The sequence below is a fragment of the Carassius carassius genome, chromosome 43 (assembly GCF_963082965.1).
Source record: "Carassius carassius chromosome 43, fCarCar2.1, whole genome shotgun sequence".
Lineage (NCBI taxonomy): Eukaryota > Metazoa > Chordata > Actinopteri > Cypriniformes > Cyprinidae > Carassius > Carassius carassius.
In genome coordinates this window covers 10,140,735-10,163,553 of record NC_081797.1, presented here as the reverse complement: position 1 = coordinate 10,163,553, position 22,819 = coordinate 10,140,735, and the positions used below count along the sequence as shown (strand labels likewise).

The window sequence follows — 22,819 nt, the reverse complement described above, 5'->3', positions numbered from 1 at the left end:
AATCTTCTTGAACCTTTTTGCGTGAACTGCTTTTACTGGTTGTGTCACACATTTTTAACTTCAGTATATACTGAGGTTCAGTCTCAAGAGGGCAGTCAAGTGCTATCTTGTTGCTATTGCATGTCATGGTCATAATTTAGTTAGCATTTATTCTGTGGAGCTAATTTAGTTAGTTTGTACTTAACATTCAGGTCATAATGGGAGTTTGTGATGCCTCATGGTTTGTTTGTTTTTTTTTGCTCAGGGATGTCCTATATAGCTGCTGTGCTCCTGATGATCCTGTCTGAGGAGGAGGCTTTCTGGGCTCTGGTTGCTCTGTTAGAGAAGCCCAAATATCTCTCAGAGCTCTTTGATTCTTCTCTGGAGAAGTAAGACTTTCAGCTGTTTATAAAATACATATATAAACACTTATTTTACAAAGGTTTACTCAAGTTACACTAAAAACATCTGTTGAAAAAACTGTTGGGAGATTTTGGATTTTTGTTTTAGTTTTTTTGCAAATGCCAATAATTGAAAATGGGCTGCATATTGTTGGTTAATCAACTTTTTATCTATTCGAATATTTATTTTATTTATAGGATTCAACATCAAGCTTTGGTTTTTCATCAGCTCCTGAAGCACAGGAAACCTCTGCTCTTTCAGCACTTGGTGAGAATTATGGTGTATTTAAAAAAAAAAATAAAATAAATAAAATAAAATCACTCAATAAATATTTTAATAAATATATTATGACGTATTATTTTTCTGCCCATGAAATTAAGATGAAGTTTGCCTCCATTCAATTTTTTTTATATTGTACATTTATATATAAAGTATTAACTGATTACATGTAATCTAGATTATGTAATCAGATTCCAAAAATCATGTAATAACCAGAAATATTTACTTGAAATATCTCTGAGGAAGTTAATTTTTCAATTATTTAACAACACATTCACATGTTTACAGTTCAATGTCATTTGATGTTCACAAATATGGTTATGTGTAAACAAATAAAATATTTAAAAAATTTGCCTTCAAGGGTTTAAATAATTTTAAATTTTTATGATTTATTTAATTATTAACTTTTTATCAACTCACAAACCCACTGCAAATGGTACATTAAGCCCAGTTTGTGAAACTCTGGTTTGTTTAATGCATTTTATGATGTTCTCAAAAATGGAATATATTTTTCCAGTTGCTTTTTTAAATCAATATGGTATTTTTAATGCCAAGTTTAAAACAAGTTTGTTAAAAAGTAATCAGAAAACAATAATAAGACTAAAACTAAGACCTATTAAACTAAGGAAGAGGTCTTAAACTCTGGCTTCAACTCTCATCAGGAAAATGTCTGAATATAAAAACAGACACATGCTGAATTACACACATTGGTTAAAATCTCTCAGTTCTCTAGAGTTTATGCAGATCACAGCCTTTCGCACACAGGTTTGTCACTGTGTCTCATAGACCTTTTCCTGAGGGCATTCAAATGAGCTCTTCTGTTTTTTATAGTAGTGGCTGTCCGCCCCCTCAGAGCATTCGTGCAGCTTGGTAAACTCTTAAGGGATTTCCTTCTCATTGTGTGTAGACTCAGCGCAGCTGTCTGAAAAGCTGAGCTATTAGACCACAGCACAGGAGAAAACATAATGCTGTTAACTTACAAAGATTGCAAAGTGCAGCGACATACCTAAAACATCAGGTTAAATAGCTTTTATTTCATCGCAATCATGATATAACAAACCCAAATGACTTCCTTTTTAGTGTGGAACACAGAAATTAAGAACTTTATCAAAATGTGCCAGTCGCTCTTTTTCATTAAATTACAGCGCCAGACTGGAGCTTTCAAACTTAAAATATTGATTTATTAATGTATTTATTTGTTTGTTTGTGTGAAATATGACCTGTTTGTAGATGATGACAGGAGTGTGTTGTTGTCTCTGATGGTAGGAGGCTCTTGGGGTGTCTTCTCTACATTTCATCATGCAGTGGTTTCTCACTCTCTTCACCTCGCTGCCGTGCTGGGACTCAGTATTGGCCATTTGGGATCTTATCCTGCTGCATGGTATTACACGCCTTGATCCTGTTTGTACTAGAATAATAACACCTCAAGTGTAAAGCTGCCATTTTTGCTTTTTAGAGGTGAAATGTGTCATTTATGCGCATTTAAGCGTCACTTAAGAGAATAGAAAATGATTGGTTTCAAACAGGTTTCTTGAACCTTATTTGATCACTTTCTTATGTTCTTTGCAGGTCTGCTGGCTGTATTTCGCACCGGTCTCACCATCATCCTGCTGCTGGAGTCTCGTATCATGAGCATGAATGAGGAAGCCACAGTTCTGCCCATTCTCCTGCGGATGCCTGTGGACGTGTGAGTGCACTTATAACTATTTGTTAAAATTAACGCATGCCCTCTTTACCTCCGCACTGTAAGGTACACTTTAGACCGCCATGATGCCACCAATTCGAAACTTGGAGAAGGACTTAGTTTGAACAGTTTGGCAACAAGCGAAGAGTGTATGTTTGACAGAGGGAGGGGGAGAGAGATAAAAATGAGTGTCTCTTGCAAACAGTTAAATAATTCTTCTAACTACTGCTGGAACGACCAGTTAAAACTAAACTGGACAGACTTATTGTACATTCAAGAGGAAAGCCTTGAGCTTAAGTTGAGGAAGGCATGGGATAACATGAGTGTTGGAAATATATTGAGGCCATGCCAGAGAGATGTGCTCCTGTAATCGCTGCAAAAGGTGGACATACCAAATATTAAAGTTAAACGTGGATAAAAACAGTACGACTGATATTTGTTTTGTTCGAGCAACCATCTGCATGTTTCATGAACATTATGAAATGAAATCATGTTTTGGAGGCAAAAATAGGTCTTTGTTTTCAGGTCTGTCCAGGTGTACTAATAATTTTGGCCACCACTGTGCATATAGAAGAGACTTATTATATCACTATTGTTTTTGAAGATTATCTTTGAGCATTAAATTGTCAAAATAGAAAATAGGAATATGAACGATTAAATATCTAGTATAAACCAATAGCAATAAATTAAATAATCTCTAATACTGGCTGTAATATGTAATATAATACTCATGTTATACAATTATTTTTACTGCTATTTCTTTTGCCAGTATGGTCAAGTGAAGCCAAGCAGATTCATTAGAATGTATCTCTCATCATCACAAGACCTGGTCTAGCAGTTCAAAGAATTATACATTACGTTTATAAGAAGAAACGCTTGTTTATAATCCTTTGCCATGTGATCTGGAATTCTTTTTTATGCATGTGCGCAAATAAAACTCACCTTTCTGAATAAACCTTCGATTAACATTTAAAAAACTATATTTGTTGTGGCTTGGTGAAAAAAACATCCATGCACTTTGTCAGCCAATTTGAAGGATTATAAGGGCAAACGATGCCATTTGCCAGTTTCAAAGGGGATATTTGGCATTGACATGCAGATGGCAGTCAGCACAAAGCTCCTACACATCAGGGAACGGGTTCACGTTGCTCTGCTGGCACCACGGCAGTGCCGACAAGGTCAAGCCTAAATGCTCCCCTCTGATTCAGAGTATCAGAGTTTTGCTAGGCAGAGAACTGAGCCGTCTGAGAACGAAGCGTTAGGAGGCCAAAGAGGGAAACAGAAAGAAGAAAGAGAAACAGCAAGTAGGTTTGCCTCAAAAAGAAAATCAGCCTAAGGTGGTTCAAACCAGGCTCTACATTCCCAAGCTGGGAAAACCAGCTCTGTTGGCCTTTTGGAATCTGGTTGAAACATTATTTTTCATAGCTGTTATGACTAATGTCTACAGCTCATGTTATGTACTTATTAAATCAGGACGATTTGGTTGACGTCACTGCTAGCTGGCTCTTTGGTCTCCACAGTGATGCGGCTGTAGGCACCCGTCACCGGAGACCGTGAACAATGTCAGGTCTTCATAAAAGTGACTGGGGTGTCCTTGCGCTCTTTTACAATACTGGCCCCCTCTTCCCATTCAGTCCTGTTGATGTGTAGGCCAGGCCACTTTAGAGCTTATGTAACTCACTGTGACATTAAGTGCACGCAGACAAGGTTTATTTCTGCTTGGAGGGCTGCTTTTACAGGTATAGCATTTGTTTTTAATAGCAAGGGAAATAAGTGTTGTTATTTTTTTAACTCTAGGATGTTTTCATTTCTTGTTTGCTGTCTTCAGTTTGATCTATAGTTTATCTAAATCATATCAAACTGTGAGATTTAGAAAAGTTGTCACATGTAGATGATAGATAAACTTTTTTTTAATCTATAAAAATCGTTTATCAAAATTTTAAACAAACTTCCTGTTTGTTGACATAACCTAGGCCAGAGGTTTATGGTCCATAGTTACCTGTATTTGCTATATATATATATATATATATATAGCATATACTGTAAGTATATATTGTGAATAGATATAAATATAAATATTATTTATAAACTTTATTGACTCTCACATTGTCATTGTATGAAAGCTAACTGTTTTAATGTAATTTAATTAATTTGCTTATACACACACAAAAATCATTTTGAAAATTGTTTGAAACCTTAGTTTGAAAACCTCTGTTGGTTAATATTAGGATTTTTTTCCCCCTAACAATCTTAATCAAAACTCTAAATCAATGTGGAAAATGTATAGTGTCATAATCTTAGTTGTGGTGTTTATGTGTGTCCAGCTCCCAGCATCGTGTCCTGATCCCAGCCCTCTGGAACACTGATGTTCAGGAGTGGGAAATCAACTGCATGAACCGCCTAGTCTTGGAGGAGGCCAGTGGTGAACCGGATGAAGGTAAACGCATACCCACAATCCCACCATTTAACATCTGAGCACGCAAGGACAGCTTACAACATTCGGTCGATTACAACAATGAATACACTTGTTCTCCCATCCAAACCTGTGCAGACATTCCAGCCCTCCTTACATAAGACCTCGTCTTTTGTCTCTGTTGTTTGTTTAGTGTACATATGAGCCCACCTTCAGTACAGTATGTTGTCCTGTGTGCCTCAGCAGTCTACTGTGCTGCAAGCAAAACACTGAGTTCAGGACTAAGGGTCAAGTGTAATGGGCTGACAGAGACACTAGATAGGGACAGACTGGTGATTTAATCTCTTCGGTCATCAGCGTCTGTTCGGGAACCAATAACAGGGATGCTTTTGACTGGATGTGCCCGTAAGTGCTGGCTTTTAGGGAACAAAATGTCAGCAGCATCTCATGTTAGACAAGGGGAAGACGGCATGCCTGGGTGTACAAACACACTCTTAAGTGTGCTCAGGCTGGATGCTATGTTTGAATTCAGTAGCAACAGGCTCAAGCGAACAGACCTTGTGTACTAATGCAGGTTTCAATTTTTTCACACAATAATGGTAAACAAAGTATTTCATATATTTATATACATAAAGTTTATTTTATAAGTTTACCATCTCTCATTGTTCTACCCAGTCTGCAGAGTACTGTTTAGTCTATCAACTTGAATACCTACCTGCAAAACTACCTGAAAAACGATATACACACACACACACACATACCATAACCAACTAATATATAACTAACAGTTTATTTGTCTGTTTATTAGATGTATATTTATTTAAATATTTATAATAATTAAATATATTTAATTTATTTTATGTATTCATTAGATTTATTTTTATTCATTTGTTTACTTTTTTACACTTTCTTTTAGCTTTTTACTTATTTTAATGGTCTTTTACTTTTGCCGTTTGATTCTTGCAATATAAGGTACTTTTAAACTTTTACTTGAGTATTTTCTCAGTCACTATATTGTACTTTAACTTTCATGAATTCACTTTCCACCATGCTTTCATTTTCTGTCTCTTACTTTGTCACCAAATCACTCTTACATAACTATTTTCCCCAACTTCACCACACTGTCTTAGCCTGAGGTCTGCACACTCTCTATTCCCAATCAAAAAACCTCCATATTCTCTTGTTAACTGCCCTCACTGGGACCATCAGGTTTCTCTCTTGTTGCCAAAAGTCCCTGGCATTACTTTTGTTAACACGCATTTACAACTTATGTTTTATTTAAGTTCCTCTGGTGATTTACAGTAGCGTTAACGCAGGTTTGACAGAATCACTTCTCTGTCTGGCAGCCGTGACTCATCTGCTTTTAATGACAGAAATTCCCTGAGGGTGGTTGTGCTTTTTGGAGCTGTTTTTCGAGGGTGCCCATATGAATATGTGATCCAAAGCTTTGTGAGTCATCCGGGGGGCCATCAGCCCTCTCTGTCCACCTTTTAACAAGGTAATGAGAACTGACTCACCAAGGCTTCACTCACTGCACCTGAGTTTCCGTTGAAGGTCTATTTGGGAAACATCTGGATGTCAGGAAACCACAGAACGACCACAGCTGACTTACTGTTGACTGAAGAGTTTTTAGTGGTCTGTGTCTTTAAATAGATTGTATGTTTATTATGTTTTTAGCACACCTGTCCGTGACTTCATACCTGCCTGAAGGTATTTTGACGTTTGCTTTAAGTAACAAGAAGCATGAGTTCATTAGATTTGCTCTGATTTGCTATCTCTTTGTATTATGAAGCTATATTGTGGTACTCTTGTGAATGTGTGTCGACTGACACTGAAGAGAAGTATTGTTGAATAAAGTTATTTATAATTTAATATTTAATTTAATATAATTTATATAATATTTTTGTTTTCTTTGCGCACAAAGAGCTTCATAAAACTACAGATGAACTGATACCACATGGACTATTTTAACAATGTCCTTACTACCTTTCTGGGCCTTGAACGTGTTAGTTGTGTTGATGTCTATGCAGGGTCAGATTTCATCAAAAATGTTTTAATTTGTGTTCTGAAGATGAACAGGGAAATTAATGACAGAATTTCATTGTTGGGTGAAATATCTCTTTAAGTCCGTGTCAGCATTTGATAGTAAAGCTTTATAGCTTATAAGAACAAATTCTTTTGTTGTGAATATTGCGACATAGGCATCAGTGATGATGATGATGCTGTATAGGCTCCCATTGGGGTGTGTGGTACAGAAAGGTGTTTGTTTCCCTGAGAGCACGATTGTATTTTGCTTGAGACTGTGTTGGCAGAATCCTGAGGTGTGCTGCTATCTCAGTGCTGTGGTGCACTGCTGTTATTTTCTCTGCTGTTTGTAGTGCAGTGACTCAGCTGCTTTCTGCAGGTGCAATCAAATCAAGATGTAAAATATTTATACATTATTTACAAAAAATTTACATTTTATGTATGCATTCGCATACACTTATGTTTAACATTTTGGGCCAAGTAAGTTTTAATAATTTTAATAATGTAAATTAAATTTTAATACATTTTTATTTTGTAGAAATCACGGTCTGGGGGGGTGGTGTGGGGTGTTGTCCCTTCGGTAGAAACGCAGTCCATCCGGTCGCACCTACACCTGACCGAAAGTGCACTTTTAACCGTATGAATAATAAGAAATAGGGGTGCTCCGATCACAGTCGACTGATCGTTATGTGCATCTCGTCAGTAAAGCCAGTTCTCTAATCAGCGGTAAATTCCATCAGGTCCGTGATTTCACATAGAGCCGTGGTTAACTGAGAAGCTGCGCAAATCCACGTATAAAATATATTCAAATACAAAACTGTTGTTTTAAATGGTTATATTTTATAATATTTTAATTTGTACTATATTTATGATCAAATAAATGTAGCTTTGGTGAGCATAAAATACTTCTTTCAAAAATATAAAAAATCTTGCTAACCCCAAACTTTTGAATGGTAGTGCATGTGTTTTTAACTAAAAATGTTCATATTAAAGGAACACTCTAATTTTTTTTGAAAATAGGCTCATTTTCCAACTCCCCTAGAGTTCAAAAGTTGAGTTTTACCATTTTTGAATCCATTCAGCTGATCTCCGGGTCTGGCGATAGCACTTTAGTCTTAGCTTAGCATAGATCATTGAATCTGATTAGACCGTTAGCATCTCACTCAAAAATGACCGGAGTTTCTATATTTTTCCTATTTAAAACTCTTCTGTATTTACATAGTGTACTAAGACCGACAGAAAATGAAAAGTTTTGATTTTCTAGGCTGATTTGGCTAGGAACTATACTCTTTCCAGCATAATAATCAAGGAACTTGGCTGTAGGGTAGTTGGAAAATGATTTCCAAAAGAAGTGGAGTGTTCCTTTTTATAATACTGATTAAAAGAGATTTAAAGTGGGACCCCTGAGGGTGACTCTGGCTTTTGGGATGGTACTGTGCTGACTGAAGAATAATAAAATGGCTATCAAAACCGTGTATATTGTATTTTAGCTCTGAATCTGCTTCTTTGGTCACCTTGAGCAGGACTCTGTGCCTGAGCAAACACAATAGTCAGCCATTTTGCCTCTAAAAAATGAGCTGATTAAGTCAGCCCTTCATTGCGTTTGACTGTTCTGTCCCCGAGCATGTTCTGCTGAAGGCTAATATTTTCTGTAACCCGAGTGCTCCCACCAGACTGGCTTAATCAAATAACCACCCAGCGCTTGTTCAGAAGATGTGAAACAGACAATGACCATGACAAGCCATCCATTCTGGGCGGCACACAGTTGATGAGTGTGAATAGATGGCTTCCTTGCATTTAGTCAAAAGACTGCACCGCAACTTAGGGCCCGGCTTAAGCAGGTCAGAAAGGTGAAATTCTTCCGAGTCCTACCCTCTTTAGTAGAGCCTTATGTTGGCTATAAATCCACTAATGACCAAAGGTTTTCCTAGGTTGCCAGTATCAGGCCACCCGTCATCCAGTTGGCCTACTGTTTGGAACATTTCATGTGTCTCCATGGGGGGTCAAAATGGCAATTTTCACTTGAGATACAGAGCCAAATTACAGGGGGTTAAAATGACTTCAGAAAGATGGCAGCATCATAATGCTATTGTTACACAGAGATTGGTAGGTCTTTTAGACTGTGGACTTTAGCAAACTTTGTTGCATTATGTGCCAATGGTGACCATTAAAAAACGGGGAAACAGCACATTTCAAGTTTTTTTTCTCTGAGGTTTTCAGGTCTGTAATTCAAAAAGTATTAAATATATCTTAATGCACTTTTAGAAAATGGGTCTTAACAAACTTTCCTTTTGGCATCTTCATTTGAAAGGCCCTATATAGTTTAGTTCCAGAGATATTGGGATCTTGATATGCCTCCAAGGGTAAATCATTAAATTGTACACATTTTCAATGGTCAAAAACCAAATACAAAAATAACTTCTTTTCTTTTAAAGAGGAACGCCTGAAGAACAAGTAATGTTGAAACTAGAGATTTATCTCTTTTCTTTCTGTCTAAACAACTGCATTGAACATACCTGTCGGCATGCCATAAATATTATTTTTCCAAAGTTTGCATGCCTATAACTCAAGCAGAGGTGGAAAGAGTACAAAAATATTCTACTCAAGTAAAAGTACCATTACATTAATGAAATTTTACTTAAGTACAAGTAAAAGTACCAGTCTAAAAATCTACTCAAGTAAAAGTAAAAAGTAGCTCATTTAAACTTTACTCAGAGTAAAAATTACTTAGTTACATTTTAACAGTGGGAGGGAGTCAAAAATATGACAGGCCAAGATTGTCAAACTCAGTTCCTGGAGGGCCACAGTCCTGCACAGTTTAGATATAACCCTAATTAAACACACCTGATCCAGCTAATCTAATCATTTAGGTTTATTTGAAAACTACATGAGATGTGTGCTGGAGCAGGAATAGAACTAAACTCTGCAGGGCTACGGCCCACCAGGAACTGAGTTTGACACCCCTGGGATTGGTCTATTAATCTCATACTAGTTGTTTTTAATTAAAGGAATCAGTTATTTAGAATAATAAAACATTTGGGCTGTTACCAGGCAAATCAGTATCAACAAACTCATCTTTTAATGCAGAGGAAATGAAGAAGATTCATTGGAAGTGGCATTTAGATGTATTACACTGTTTAGTGCAGGACAAGAATGCATTTAACCTGCAGGTACAAATGCATGAATAATGTTTTGATATACAAGACATAAAATGTTGAATACTCATTTGAAATGATAAGAAATTAATTATTAAAAAAAAAATCAAAAGATACTTTAAATGTGACATTAAAATGGCCAGTATGTGTCAGCAAGTCACTGTTAATAAGTGAGTCATTGCGACTGAACCGAATCATTTAAACGGTTGATTCATTCAGCAAGGAAACACTGTCACGTTGCTCAGAGACGCAAAACTGTGCTTTGGTGGCTGTGTTTGGAATTATTTTCTGTTGTAGAAATAGAGCTAAAAAGGCAATATGGTTTCTAAAACGCAAGTCTCTTAATTAACTTGTTTACTGAACTGTTATATATATATATATATGTGTATGTATATATTCATGATGATTTTTGGAGGAAACGATGGCATTCTTTGTGTGATTTTGATTTAATATATGAAATTATATAAGTATGTGAATTTTCTGCCCCTATATCTTCAATTTTGTGATCATTCTAAATGCATTTTAGGAGACTGAATCACACAGTAAAAGAATGCACTATAAATGCGCGCGCACATCATTAAAACAAAAATAGCACACTCCTCACCACGGTCTTTTTAGCTAAGTTGTGCAAAACCTCTTGCTAAAATGTCAAAGCTTCATTTTAACCACCAATGCAACGATGCAATTATTTAGCTTACCTCTACATTCTTGCGAATGGTTGATGTCTTGTCGAGATTTTATAAGCTGCTAGTTTGGTCTTCCTAGGCAAGTACAGCTTACACTGCATAATAGAGCATACATATGGCCAGGGGTTCACTTCATTTCCTTCGAGTTCAACTTCAGAATATGACGGGGTTTCGTTTTCAGCGGTGTCTGCACCACTAACGCCTGTTTTGTCCGTCTGCATCTTTCTTGTGATTTTAGCGCCAGTTTGCCCTCCCCATAATTTACTGACGTAGTTTCCAGGGAGCGATTTTTTTTTTTTTTTTTAATTTTTTTTACTCAGTAATTAATGTGTTTTAAAATGTAGCGAAGTACAATACTTCAAACAAAATATACTTAAGTAAAAGTAAAATTACAGATTAAAAAAATTACTTTAAAAAGTATTAGTACACAAAAAAGCTACTCAATTACAGTAACGCGAGTAAATGTAATTCGTTACTTTCCACCTCTGAACTCAAGAAGTATTAAAGATATCGCAATATGATTTTAGATCTAGTTCTTAATAAACTTTTATTTTGGAATCTTTATTTTCAAGGCCCTAAATCATTCAGTCCCAGAGATATGGTTGTCAGTATCAGTGTTGCTGTCAGACTAAAAGCAATGTTTTTTTATGGTGGCTTTTTGGGGAAATCAATCTCCAACTGTTTTATTTTTTGCTGTCTGCAGTAGAACATGTAAAAAAAAATAATTCTCAATCATACTTTAAGATTGAAGTCTTTTCCAATATTGGACGCCAAACCCTGTTTTTATCAGTATCCGTTTGGATTTGCAATATGTAAGGACTCTCGGGCAGTTCCATTTAAGAAAAGGACTTGAGTGAATCTGGGACGCAGCTTGAAAGTGAAATGTATAACAACCTAGTAATTTAAAGTGGAGGAAAAAGCCAAACCGCAGAGGAATTAACAGACACGCTATGCTGGACTTCAGTTGCTTTATGCTACTGTGACTCATATCCGCTGGGATATTTTTATACCCTCCCATTACAACTAACAAGGGCTTGTTCATCTCAAAGTGCCGTTATTGAAAGATGCTCTAGACTTTTGTAACTGTGTTCTGTATCAGCTTTCATTTCAAAGCAGTGATGCTTTCCTTTTTGTGTTTATAATAAGGCTAAATCACACAGAATATAAGCACATTTTCTCCAGGTTCCTCAAGTCCTTGTTGGGTTTTTGGCCTCTTACCTGCAGTCAGGCTTAAAGGCCCGTTAAAGTAAAGTACTGGATGTAAATGTATAAAATATCAACTTTTACACGTGCAGCTTTTGTATGTTATGTATATACATGTTAAATGTATATTATACTATATATTAGGGGTGTAACGATACGCGTATTCGTATTGAACCGTTTGGTACAAGGCTTTCGGTTCGGTACGCGGTACGCATTATGGACCGAACGGTTCGTTGGACTAATTAATTATATTTGGAAAATAAAAAAAATTGTGAAATATAATGATATGCGTTCAACAAGGTAGCCCAATAACCCAAACGACGTAACAGGCAACGCCCCTGACACCCCCCGAAGAAGAAAAAAACACCAACTTATATGTTTATGTTAGGCTACTCAGTCAGGCGCTCGCTCACTCATACACGCTGAAGGCTCGTTGCAAAATGGCCAAAACGTTTAACAGACCAGAAATAGAAGATCCTCCAATAACCAACAGGTCTGGTGTTTGGGTGCACTTTGGATTCCCTTGTAAAATATAATGGTGATGGCAAGAGAGTGGTGGATAAAAAAAACAACGATATGTCGAAACTAGGTTAGCCTACACCAGCGGGAATACATAAAAAAAAAAAAACACCAGCGGGAATACTTGAAACATGTCAACTCATTTACGCCGACATCACCTTAGTGTGTCAGTATCTGGGAAAAGACGGAAAAAAGGAGAAACATACATGCAACAAACTATCCCCGCAGCATTTAGACAGAAATTTCCAATGGATTCAAACAGGGCAAAAGACATCACCACGGCGATTGGTAGGCTACATTTACGTTATAGCCGCAGATATGAGACCTTACTATTTACCATTGATTCTATCATCACCATTATAGCTTACAGGGAATCCAAAGTGCACCCAAACACCAGACCTGTTGGTTATTGGAGGATCTTCTATTTCTGGTCTGTTAAATGCATTAGCCATTTTGCAATGAGCCTTCAGCGCGTACTGAGTGAGCGAGCGCCTTATTTACTCTGTAGTGGAAAACGTAGGTTTTAAGAACATGCTTAATGTAATTGAGCCCCGTTACAATATTCCTTCACGAGCCCATTTCAGACAGACCGTAATTCCTGCTTTGTTCCAAAAAACATAAGCCCTATAGAGAACCAATTGAATAAAAACACACTCAATATAAAGAGTTAAAGAGTTCCATATAAAAAGTTACATCTTTGTATTTGTTCATAACTAATATAACATTTTCATTTTTTTTTATAAGGAGCTGTTTTTGTTTTATACAGTATGCTGCTAAGAAAACACCATAGAAGATGGGTAAAGAATAGCTCCATCATTGTTCAATGTAAAACAAAAAACAAAAAAATTCTTTGTTAGTTTTAATAAATAAAACATTTTTTAAAAATCAAGGAAATTTATCTGCCAACTTTTTCTTTTTGCTGTATCTAAAACGTACCGAACCGTACCGAACCGAACCGTGACACCAGTGTATTGTATCGAACCGAACCGTGAATTTTGTGAACCGTTACACCCGTACTATATATATATATATATATACTATATATACTACTGTATATCATTTATAATTTGTTTACATGTAAAATAATATTTTTATTTTTGATATTTTCATTTGCTTATTTAATTTATGTCCTAAAAATAGTGCAGAATCTAAATTATATCGTAATCATTGACGTTTCTCCCTAACGTTGATTGGAATATAGTCCAGGATTAATAATAAGGAGCACAGTTAATCGGCATGAAGATGCTTCGATTTTGTTTTACTGTCTACCAAACCTCCTCATGTCCGCTTCAGTCTTTTTAATATCCTCAAAGGTCAGTCTGAATTTGCGTCAGCAGCATTACATGGTGACATCTCTGTCAGAAACAAATGGTTTATCAGTAAATATTTTCATGTGTCATTTTGCCTCAATCAAATCCAACGCCAGAAGTCAGTCAGCCAGTAAGACTATTAAAGAATAAGTCACTCATCTCTTTTCAAGCCTGCATGCATTTATTTGAAGATATTTTAAACAACCACTTTTGTCCAATGAAAGTCAATGGCATCTAAAACAGCTCTGATTGGACCTCATTGACATCTATTGTACGAAAATTAAAAACTCCCAAATTTATAATAAAATTTTCCATTCTAATGTTTAAAAAAATGTTTTGTTTAATTTGGTTTTTAATTTTTTAGTTTAGTTTGTTTTTAATTATTTTTTTTTTTTTAACCCTCACCTTTTCTGAAAGAATTGTCAGTTTTGGGTGAACTAAGTGAGCTTGTTTATAGATTTGTGTGTGTGTGTGTGTGTGTTTCTTGTCACCCATCTTAGCTATGACCTCCTGTAATCACATGTCTCACAGCTGTAGACCATAAATCTCATCAAAGGGAAGGCAGGACATTACAGTAGTTACATCCAGCACGTTACCTTTACTTTGTGGAGGTGCAGGTCTTTTAATCTTAAATGTTTTAAGTGGTGGTCTCTTTGCTTGAATATTTTTTTTATATTGTGATGGATTGTTTGGCTACAAGTTCAAAAGTCAGCCCATTTCCTTTGTATTCACATACATAATTTATTGTGTTCCTTGGCTCCATCTCAGGACTTTTACTATTGTCATTGTTGGGCTCTATGTTATCTGTTTTCCTGTGGGGTAATATTTTGGCATGTGCAAACTGCACGCACAATATTACACTATATAACTTTGAATGTCGAGTGGAAAGCTGATTCTTGCGGGTGTTGTTTGGACTCGGTTAGATGTTGGTTGTTTGCTAGAGGGCATCCGGGAAATCTGACAAAGATATACTGGTCCCCTAGGTATAAAAGTAACGGAAATAAATGTATAATAAACTTTTATTATTAAACATTTTTCTGGTGCAAGAGTACATGGAGCCTCCTCCCTCCGGGTGTAATGGTAGTGAGTTATGGGAGTTTATTATGGGGACAGGAAGCATTGAAGCTGGATTTTGGACACTGATAAGACATCCTGCATGTTTTCACCTCTTCCATGAGCGTGATTTAAGAATAATGATGAACCTTGTGAAAATATTTCCACTCTAATGAACCCTTGTAAGCACAAAAAATAATGACAATCCCAGATTTTCTGAATCCTTTAAAATTTTTTATTTTTAATGTATTTATTTATTTATAATTTTTTAATACTACTTAAATTACTTAATTTGCCTTTTTTTACACATTACATGAGAGAGCTGAGCTGTTTGTACCAATGAATTCGTATCATGACAACTTTTCTACATACATCGTTACTTTTTTTCATCAAATAATTGTTTAGTTTAGTGATTATATGTTAGGGTTCTTAAGGAAACTACATTGATATTCAAAAATTTAAAATCTAAATTCTTAAAATTTGAATTCTGGAAATGAACATTCCGAGTTTTAGGATCATCCAAATAAAGTCTTGACATATGATGCAAATATCTGAAAATATGTATTTTCACAATTGGAATTAGTTTAAAACCCCCTTATTTTATACTATACTATACTGTATACTATACTATACTATACTATTTTTTATATTTTTATGTAGTTCATTCTCTTTTTGTACTTTATTACAAGTGATGCAGTCTTTATGAAATGGGAATTGGCGTCCAGAAGGAAACTTCAGGTTTAATCTAGTTCTTGCAGAGTTCCTGTGCACAGACGCCATGGTTGTCAGGCCAACACTGTTGCTCTTTGTGCGTCAGAGGAAGTGGCAGAAATCAGTTTCAGAGCAGGAATATGCTGCCGCTGCTGATCCATGCTGACCTGCAGCCCTGCAACCTGTAGCACATCTGATCTGGTGCAGTAATATGATTTGTTGCATAAGTCTCTTGAAATGAAGAGCTTCGTAATATTTTATGTATTTCAATCAGATGTCTTGTTTTCTAGAGATTTAGTTGCGGCGTTGCCCTCAGGGCTCTTTAATTTAAGTTATTACGTGATATTTATGGGTAGTAGAGCTCTTTATTCATCCCTTCACAGGACAATTTCTGTAGCATTGACATCAATAAACAGAAACAACCAACTTATAATATAAAACATCACAACATACTCGAGCACAAACCCAGGCATTAAAAAAAAAAACCGTATTTATTGTATTTTTGATTGAAGGCATAAAAATATCATTGTTTTCCCAAAGTATGTAAAATGTTCTAGTAAATAGAATTATGTAATATTATACGCAGTTAGTAAGGTCATCATTAAAACAGTTAATGTGACGTCAGTAGTTCAACTGTAATTTTATGAAGCTGCGAGAATACTTTTCGCAAAGAAAAGAAAAAGGACAAAGATAATTTTTTTTTAAATAGTCGTTATTTTGTTTTGTTTGCACACGAAAAGTATTTTCGTAGCTTCGTAACATTACGGTTGAACCACTGATGTCACAAGGACTATTTTAATGATGTCCATACTATCTTTCTGGGCCTTAAATTGCATTGCTGTCTATGCAGAGTAGGAAAGCTCTCGGTTTATATAAAAATGTATTAATTTATGTTGTGAAGATGAATAAAGGTCTTAGGGGTTTGAAACTACATGAGGATGAGTAATTAATGAAAGAATTTGTATTTTTGTGTGAATTAACTTTTTAAGCATTGATCATAACTGTATGATGTGTTATCATTATTTAGAATGCTGTAAATATAAACTGTACCTATTTTACTAATAACATCCAAAGTGTTTCCTGAGATTTAAATAAACTAGGGCAATTTTGCCTTACGTCACATAAGCCGGTCGACAGTGATGTCATTTGTGCACGGTGTTCAACAACGTTAACAAAGAAGAACAGCGTTAACAACAGGAGGATGGAGGACGCTGTGATCGGAGCTGTGTTTTTGTTGTGTCTCGCGGGTTCCACAATAATGGACATGGAATGTCGTTTTATACGTAAAGTGATTGAAAGAATGTAAAGGAGGATTAAGAATCTCCAACGACAACTAGTGCTACATTTGCTACAAGTGCCTGCACTGCAGCGGCTGTACATTTATCGCTGTTCATTATACTTGCGAAATAATTGACACAGTGTGTTACAGATTGTTTTAAATCATGGCAGGTGAGGGTGTTTTCATACGTGTCTGGCCAATCAGTGTCCACTTATGTTGAGGGTAGAACCAGTTGTGCTAGTTAGACCCTGCTCTGGAGTAGGAGCTCATTTGGTTCTCGAAAAAGGCAGTCCGGTGCTAAAATCACACCTAGTTCCTGCAGTGCGAAAATGCTCAAAAGTGGGTAGTTCCACAATTATGCCACGTTTCCACCGAAATTACCCGGAACATTTGTACCCGGAACTTTTTTTCCCAGGAACTTTTTTCCCCCCAGACCTGTTGCTTTCTGCGTTTCCACCGCGGTGTAAAGTACCGGGAAGATTAGGCAAATAGACTGGTGACGTAGGTCTGCGCGCGTTTCTCAATACAAAGTGCGATGATTTTGGACGTGCATTCTCGGTAGTGGGGACTTTGTGCAATCGACTCGGGAGTGTCATGTCTGCGACGACGCAAATCCAGTAAATCTGCAAACAGCAGCATATACTTGATAACTTCAGTCAGCTGACCATGGCTACTATTTTCCTCTCTGTATATTTACAATAAAACGAAATAGGATATCAAATACCACTGCCTCCTTTCGTTTTCATTTAAGCATAATAACAGCTGCAGAAATGTACTTAGTTCAGGGATATAATGTTACAGCCATTACGAAATATTATATAGATTTGCCTTTTTTATTTTCATTTTAACATATAGATAAATTGAATACAGACCAAAGATAACCTGTTAGATTTACCCAAAACGAATTATATTTTATGTTTAACCACTAAAGAGACATCAGAGCCAGCGGCACACATCAGAAGGTTTAGCTGAGGAGAGGCTGCTTCTCGGCGGATACATGAGGACTGAGCTCCCGCTGATCGCGTGGAGTTCACCGTCTCTGAGATCGGCGAAATACATTTTTAAATAGGCGCTGTCTTTATAAAGGAACAACAGATTTGAGTTTTAAACAACTACATTCTCGCCTGAAATACTTTTAAAATTACATTTCATGACACATTAAAACAGTAATATTTTGAACATGATCCGAATAAATGGTGGTTGAACTCAATCAATGCTGCGTGAACTCAACTCGCTTTGGCTTCTGCAATTTTCCTCTTAGTATATTTACAATAAAACGAAATAGGATATCAAATGCCACTGCCTCCTTTCGTTTTCATTTAAACATAATAACAGCTGCATAAATGTAGCCTACTTAGTTCAGGGATATACAGCCATTACAATGAAACGAAATATTATATAGATTTGCCTTTTTATCTTCATTTTAACATATAGATAAATTGAATACAGACCAAAGAAAACCTGTTAGATTTACCCCGCAGCTGAATTATATTTTATGTTTAACCACTAAAGAGACATCAGAGCCAGCGGCACATATCAGAAGGTCTAGCCGTTGAGGCTGCTTCTCGGCGGATAGATGAACACTGAGCTCTCGCTGGTCGCGTCGAGCTGACCGTCTCTGAGATCGGCTTAACACATTTTTAAATAGGCGCTCTCTTTATAAATAAACCACAGATTTGAGTTTTAAACAACTACATTCTCGCCTGAAATACTTTTAAAATTACATTTCATGACACAATAACAGTAATATTTTGAAAATGTTGATCCGAATAAATGGTGGTTGAACTCAACCAATGCTGCGTGAACTCAACCAATCAGGATGTTTAGCACCCAAACCCCGCCCCCAAAAGTTCCGGAACTTTGAAAAAGTACCACCTCGCCAGCAGGGACTTTCTGAGGGGCATTTTTTTACCCGGAACTTTATTTAGTTCCTGGTTCCTGCGGTGGAAACACACCGAGTACCAGACCAAAGTCCCTAGTTCCTGGGTAAAGTTCCTGCGGTGGAAACGGGGCATTAGTTCTGGTACTATGAAAAGGTTCCTGCAGTGCGAAAAGGCCCTTTCACAGCAGATGTGTGTGTATTGTCACTAGTGCATTAGGATTATGTTATCATTGTTTACACAGCCTTTTTCTGAGTCTGATAAAGCATGATGGCCTTCTGGTTATCAGTTGAGTCATTTTGGAGGAAAGCTGCTTTTCAGCATAACCTAAAGCTGGGTGTTTTGCTCTTCAAAGAGCATCGGTGAGGACTGGAGAATGTCTGCAAGCGTGGACGAGGTAATGGGACTTTATCCTAACCTTCTGCCAACTTAAAGGGATAGTTCACTCTCAAATTAAATTTTGATATGTTTTAGCTTACCTCAAGGACATCCAAGATGTAGGTTTCTTTGTTTCCTCAGTATTTCCCATTTTGATATTTTTAGGTCCAACCGTTCTTGTCTGTGACTCACATAATGGATGTCTATGGTCACCACCTCAAAGAGCATGCACAGAGGAGTCAAAATTAAACAATTCCCCATCATAAGTACACATTGATGACCTAATACAAGAAACGAGCGGTTTGTGTAAGAAAACGAACAGTATTTATATATTTTTTACCTTTTGTACACAACCACGTCCAACTGATCTGAGTTCGCGTGTGCTTCCTGATGTGACGTGCGTGCGCGCTCTGGCTTTAGTCTGCGCAAGCGCGGAAAGCCCCGGATGTGATGTCTCGCGCATGCACATCACTCATTGTTTACCACACGCTACGCTTTCAATCTGCACTGTCTGAAATATAATGCAGTAATTGTAGTAAATTAATGTTTATAATACACCCTATAATCGTTGCGTTTATAATAAAAATACAACACATTACTCACTCTATTGACAGCGTGCCATTGGGTCCCTCTGGCATTGGACGTCGCCTCCAGTTTATATGTGGCAAACTAAACACAACGTGCAAAACGCTGCGTCTCAACAGCGGAGAAAAATCAGGATCTTCAGTCAGGCAGGCGTGTGATGCAATACTGTCAATGTCCTCGTCGTCGTCTTGTAGTTGTTCCATTCGTGACAACATATGCTCTCCACTTCTGTTGGCATCTCACAACACTTGCTACTAAAACACCACCAATTTTGAAGAGATCTCTGTCTCTGAGGCTTGAAGACGTGCTGCTGCAGCGGATCGCTCCTGAGTACTTGGTTTGTGTATTCTGTTTCAAATAAATATGGTTGTGAAAAAAATTCAACGTTGTCTATGGATATATTGAAATCGTCTTCCATTGCAATTTCCTGTACGTCAAAATATGTTTAGATCTTCACAGTGAAAGGTAATACTTTCGAAATCTGTGTAAACCAAAGGCAGTAAGTGTAAACAATGAGTGATGTACACGCGCGAGAGATCGCTTCCGGCGCTTTCCACGCTTGCGCAGACTAAAGCCAGAGCGTGCGCGCACATCACATCGGGAAGCAATCGCGCACTCAGATCAGTTTGACGTGGTTGTGTACAAGAGGTAAAAACGATATAAATACTGTTCGTTTTCTTACACAATCCGCTCGTTTCGTGTCTTAGGTCATCAATGTGTACTTATGATGGGGAATTGTTTAATTTTGACTCCTCTGTGCATGCTCTTTGAGGTGGTGACCATAGACATCCATTATGTGAGTCACAGACAAGAACGGTTGGACCTAAAAATATCAAAATGGGAAATACTGAGGAAACAGAGAAACCTACATCTTGGATGTCCTTGAGGTAAGCTAAAACATACCAAAATTTAATTTGAAAGTGAACCATCCCTTTAACCTTTTTTTTTTTTTTTTGAACATTCCCCCATTTGTGGCGTCAACTGGAGGTGAAAATACTATGAGAATTTCTACTATCGAGCAGCACAGAAATGATGGGATTACTTATGATTCTCTCAAAATAGCCCTGTCATTACAGCATTGAGATAAACCTTTATTTTGCATCTGTTAATGTGTTTGGATCCTGCTCTTTGAAACCGATGCCATAGGATCGACTGTCATATTTTAGCTGTGTGTCATTGAAAAATCCATCAGAATATATAGTAAATGAGAATTTATTTGTATTTTTTATGTATATGTCCTTTAGGGCCTTCGATGCTTCAGGGAGGTAGGATGAGCTCCGGTATCTTCCAGTGTTTTCTCATGAACATGCCAGAACATGTTTTTATGAGATCTACTGTGAACTAAAACCTTTAAACTGCCGCTGATGAAGATTGATTGTGAAATGAAGGCTTCTCCAAAGCCTGGGTTTAAGGTTTAATTGTAGTTGCGAAGTACTTCAAATGTATATTTGACTCTTTGTATAGTTAAAAATGCGACACAAACATTTACTGTTGCCATAATTTGTAATTTACAATGAGTTGGCATGTGTCTGCGGTATTCTTTGCTTTGCTTTGCTTTCTGTGAGGCAGAAAAGCTTCCATATGAAATAATGTGCTGTCTCCACAACACTTAGGGCAAACACACACTACAGTATACAATATTTGTTTATTAGTTTGATATTTAATTTTTTTTTTTAATATTTTTTTTATTTTAATAAATCTCAATTCTTTTTTAAAAACTTAATTTTTATTTATTTCTTTTATTGTGTTGATATAATTGAATTTAAAATGTATTTCCTTTTTTTGTCTTTGTTTATTTATTAATTTTATTCTTTTTTTGTCTTATACATTGCATATAAAAATGTTAGTTTCAAATCTGTCTTTGCAGAGAAAGTTAAAAAAGAAAGTGCAAAAGGCTTTACAAGTTCTCTCAGCGATGGACAAAAAGATGAAAAACCTTCTCAAGAAGTTGCCAGGAACACTTCCAATAAAGGTGAGGTGGTTCACAGAGATGATTTAGGAGTCATTTAGACAGGTCTGGACCTCCACGCTCTTAACCTAATGGGTCATTGCTTTGAGAGACGGATTCAGTGTCTTAACGAAAGTGTGTTAGTACCTTAAGATGGCACCCTGCCGTATCATTTATGAGATTATAGCGTTGCTTGGATCCAATCGCACGGCACGAGTTAATAGTGTTGGCAGAAAGCCCAGAAAAAGAAATCAAGACAATAGGCTAAAACCCTTGACACACTGTACTTCAGGTCACCGATTCATGCATTCAGTGTCAAGCGAATTGCACTTGAGTTTTACAGAGCTGTACTCTGATTCAACACCACCAAAACAGACGCTTTGAAACACAATACAGCCCACATTTCCTTGTGTTGATGAGATTACAGGGGACTGACAGAATCCCTAGTGGCATTAGTGGCCTGCATGGATATCTGTTCTCCAGCACACAGCCTGCATGAGCCAGAGCAGGCCGGCAGCACCTGTGTAAATGTGATGGAGTCTGATAACATTCAGTTTAGTGCTGTGGGCCCATCTGTGGTGTGATATTTGTTTGTACCTGGAAATATAGTGCAGCTCACAAAAGTTCAACCATCGGTACTTCTTTTAGATTTACTTTTGAAAGAGCCAAGTGCTTTAAAAGTGACTTTAAAATAATCTTTGTCCCAGTTTAATCTGATAGATAAGTCATGTGCTTGCTTTAAGAATAGAACCGCTCGCATTTTCTCTGGAATGTATGAAAATATAGTTATAATTGTAGTTCCATTTGGCATTTTAACAAAGACTAAAAATCAAAAAATGTAGACTATTTTTAGAACAGTTTCAAAACAAAACTGTTTGATTTATCAGCGTCACTATAGATAGATAGATAGATAGATAGATAGATAGATAGAAATAGTCGAATAATAGATAGATAGATAGATAGATAGATAGATAGATAGATAGATAGATAGATAGATAGATAGATAGATAGATAGATAGATAGATAGACGGATAGACAGACATTTTTGATGTTCCATTTGGTGCTACTATAAATCACAAACTTAATTTTTTTTTTCAAAATATTTGTCTTAATGTATTACATTGTAATTTATTAATATTATGCATGCATCAAATAAGTTGATAAACTAAAAAAACTGTAAACATACAATAGAAAAACTTTATTATGTGTGTGTATATTGTATATATACTGTATGTATGTATGTATGTATGTATATATATATATATATATATATATATATATATATATATATATATATATATATATATATATATATATATATATATATATA

The 22,819-nt window shown here is 36.4% G+C and overlaps 1 protein-coding gene across 2 annotated transcripts in view; it reads left to right on the top strand.

Annotated features, from left to right (window-relative positions):
• si:ch211-266k8.4 (TBC1 domain family member 10A) overlaps window positions 1–22,819 on the top strand; it is a 37,089-nt gene that overhangs the window by 2,485 nt on the left and 11,785 nt on the right. For both annotated transcript variants that reach the window (XM_059536501.1, XM_059536502.1), the window contains exons 6-11: window positions 245–368; window positions 579–648; window positions 1,927–2,041; window positions 2,230–2,347; window positions 4,669–4,781; window positions 21,409–21,513. In XM_059536501.1, coding sequence (XP_059392484.1) covers window positions 245–368; window positions 579–648; window positions 1,927–2,041; window positions 2,230–2,347; window positions 4,669–4,781; window positions 21,409–21,513 — 645 coding nt within the window. The remainder of the gene's footprint in view (window positions 1–244; window positions 369–578; window positions 649–1,926; window positions 2,042–2,229; window positions 2,348–4,668; window positions 4,782–21,408; window positions 21,514–22,819) is intronic.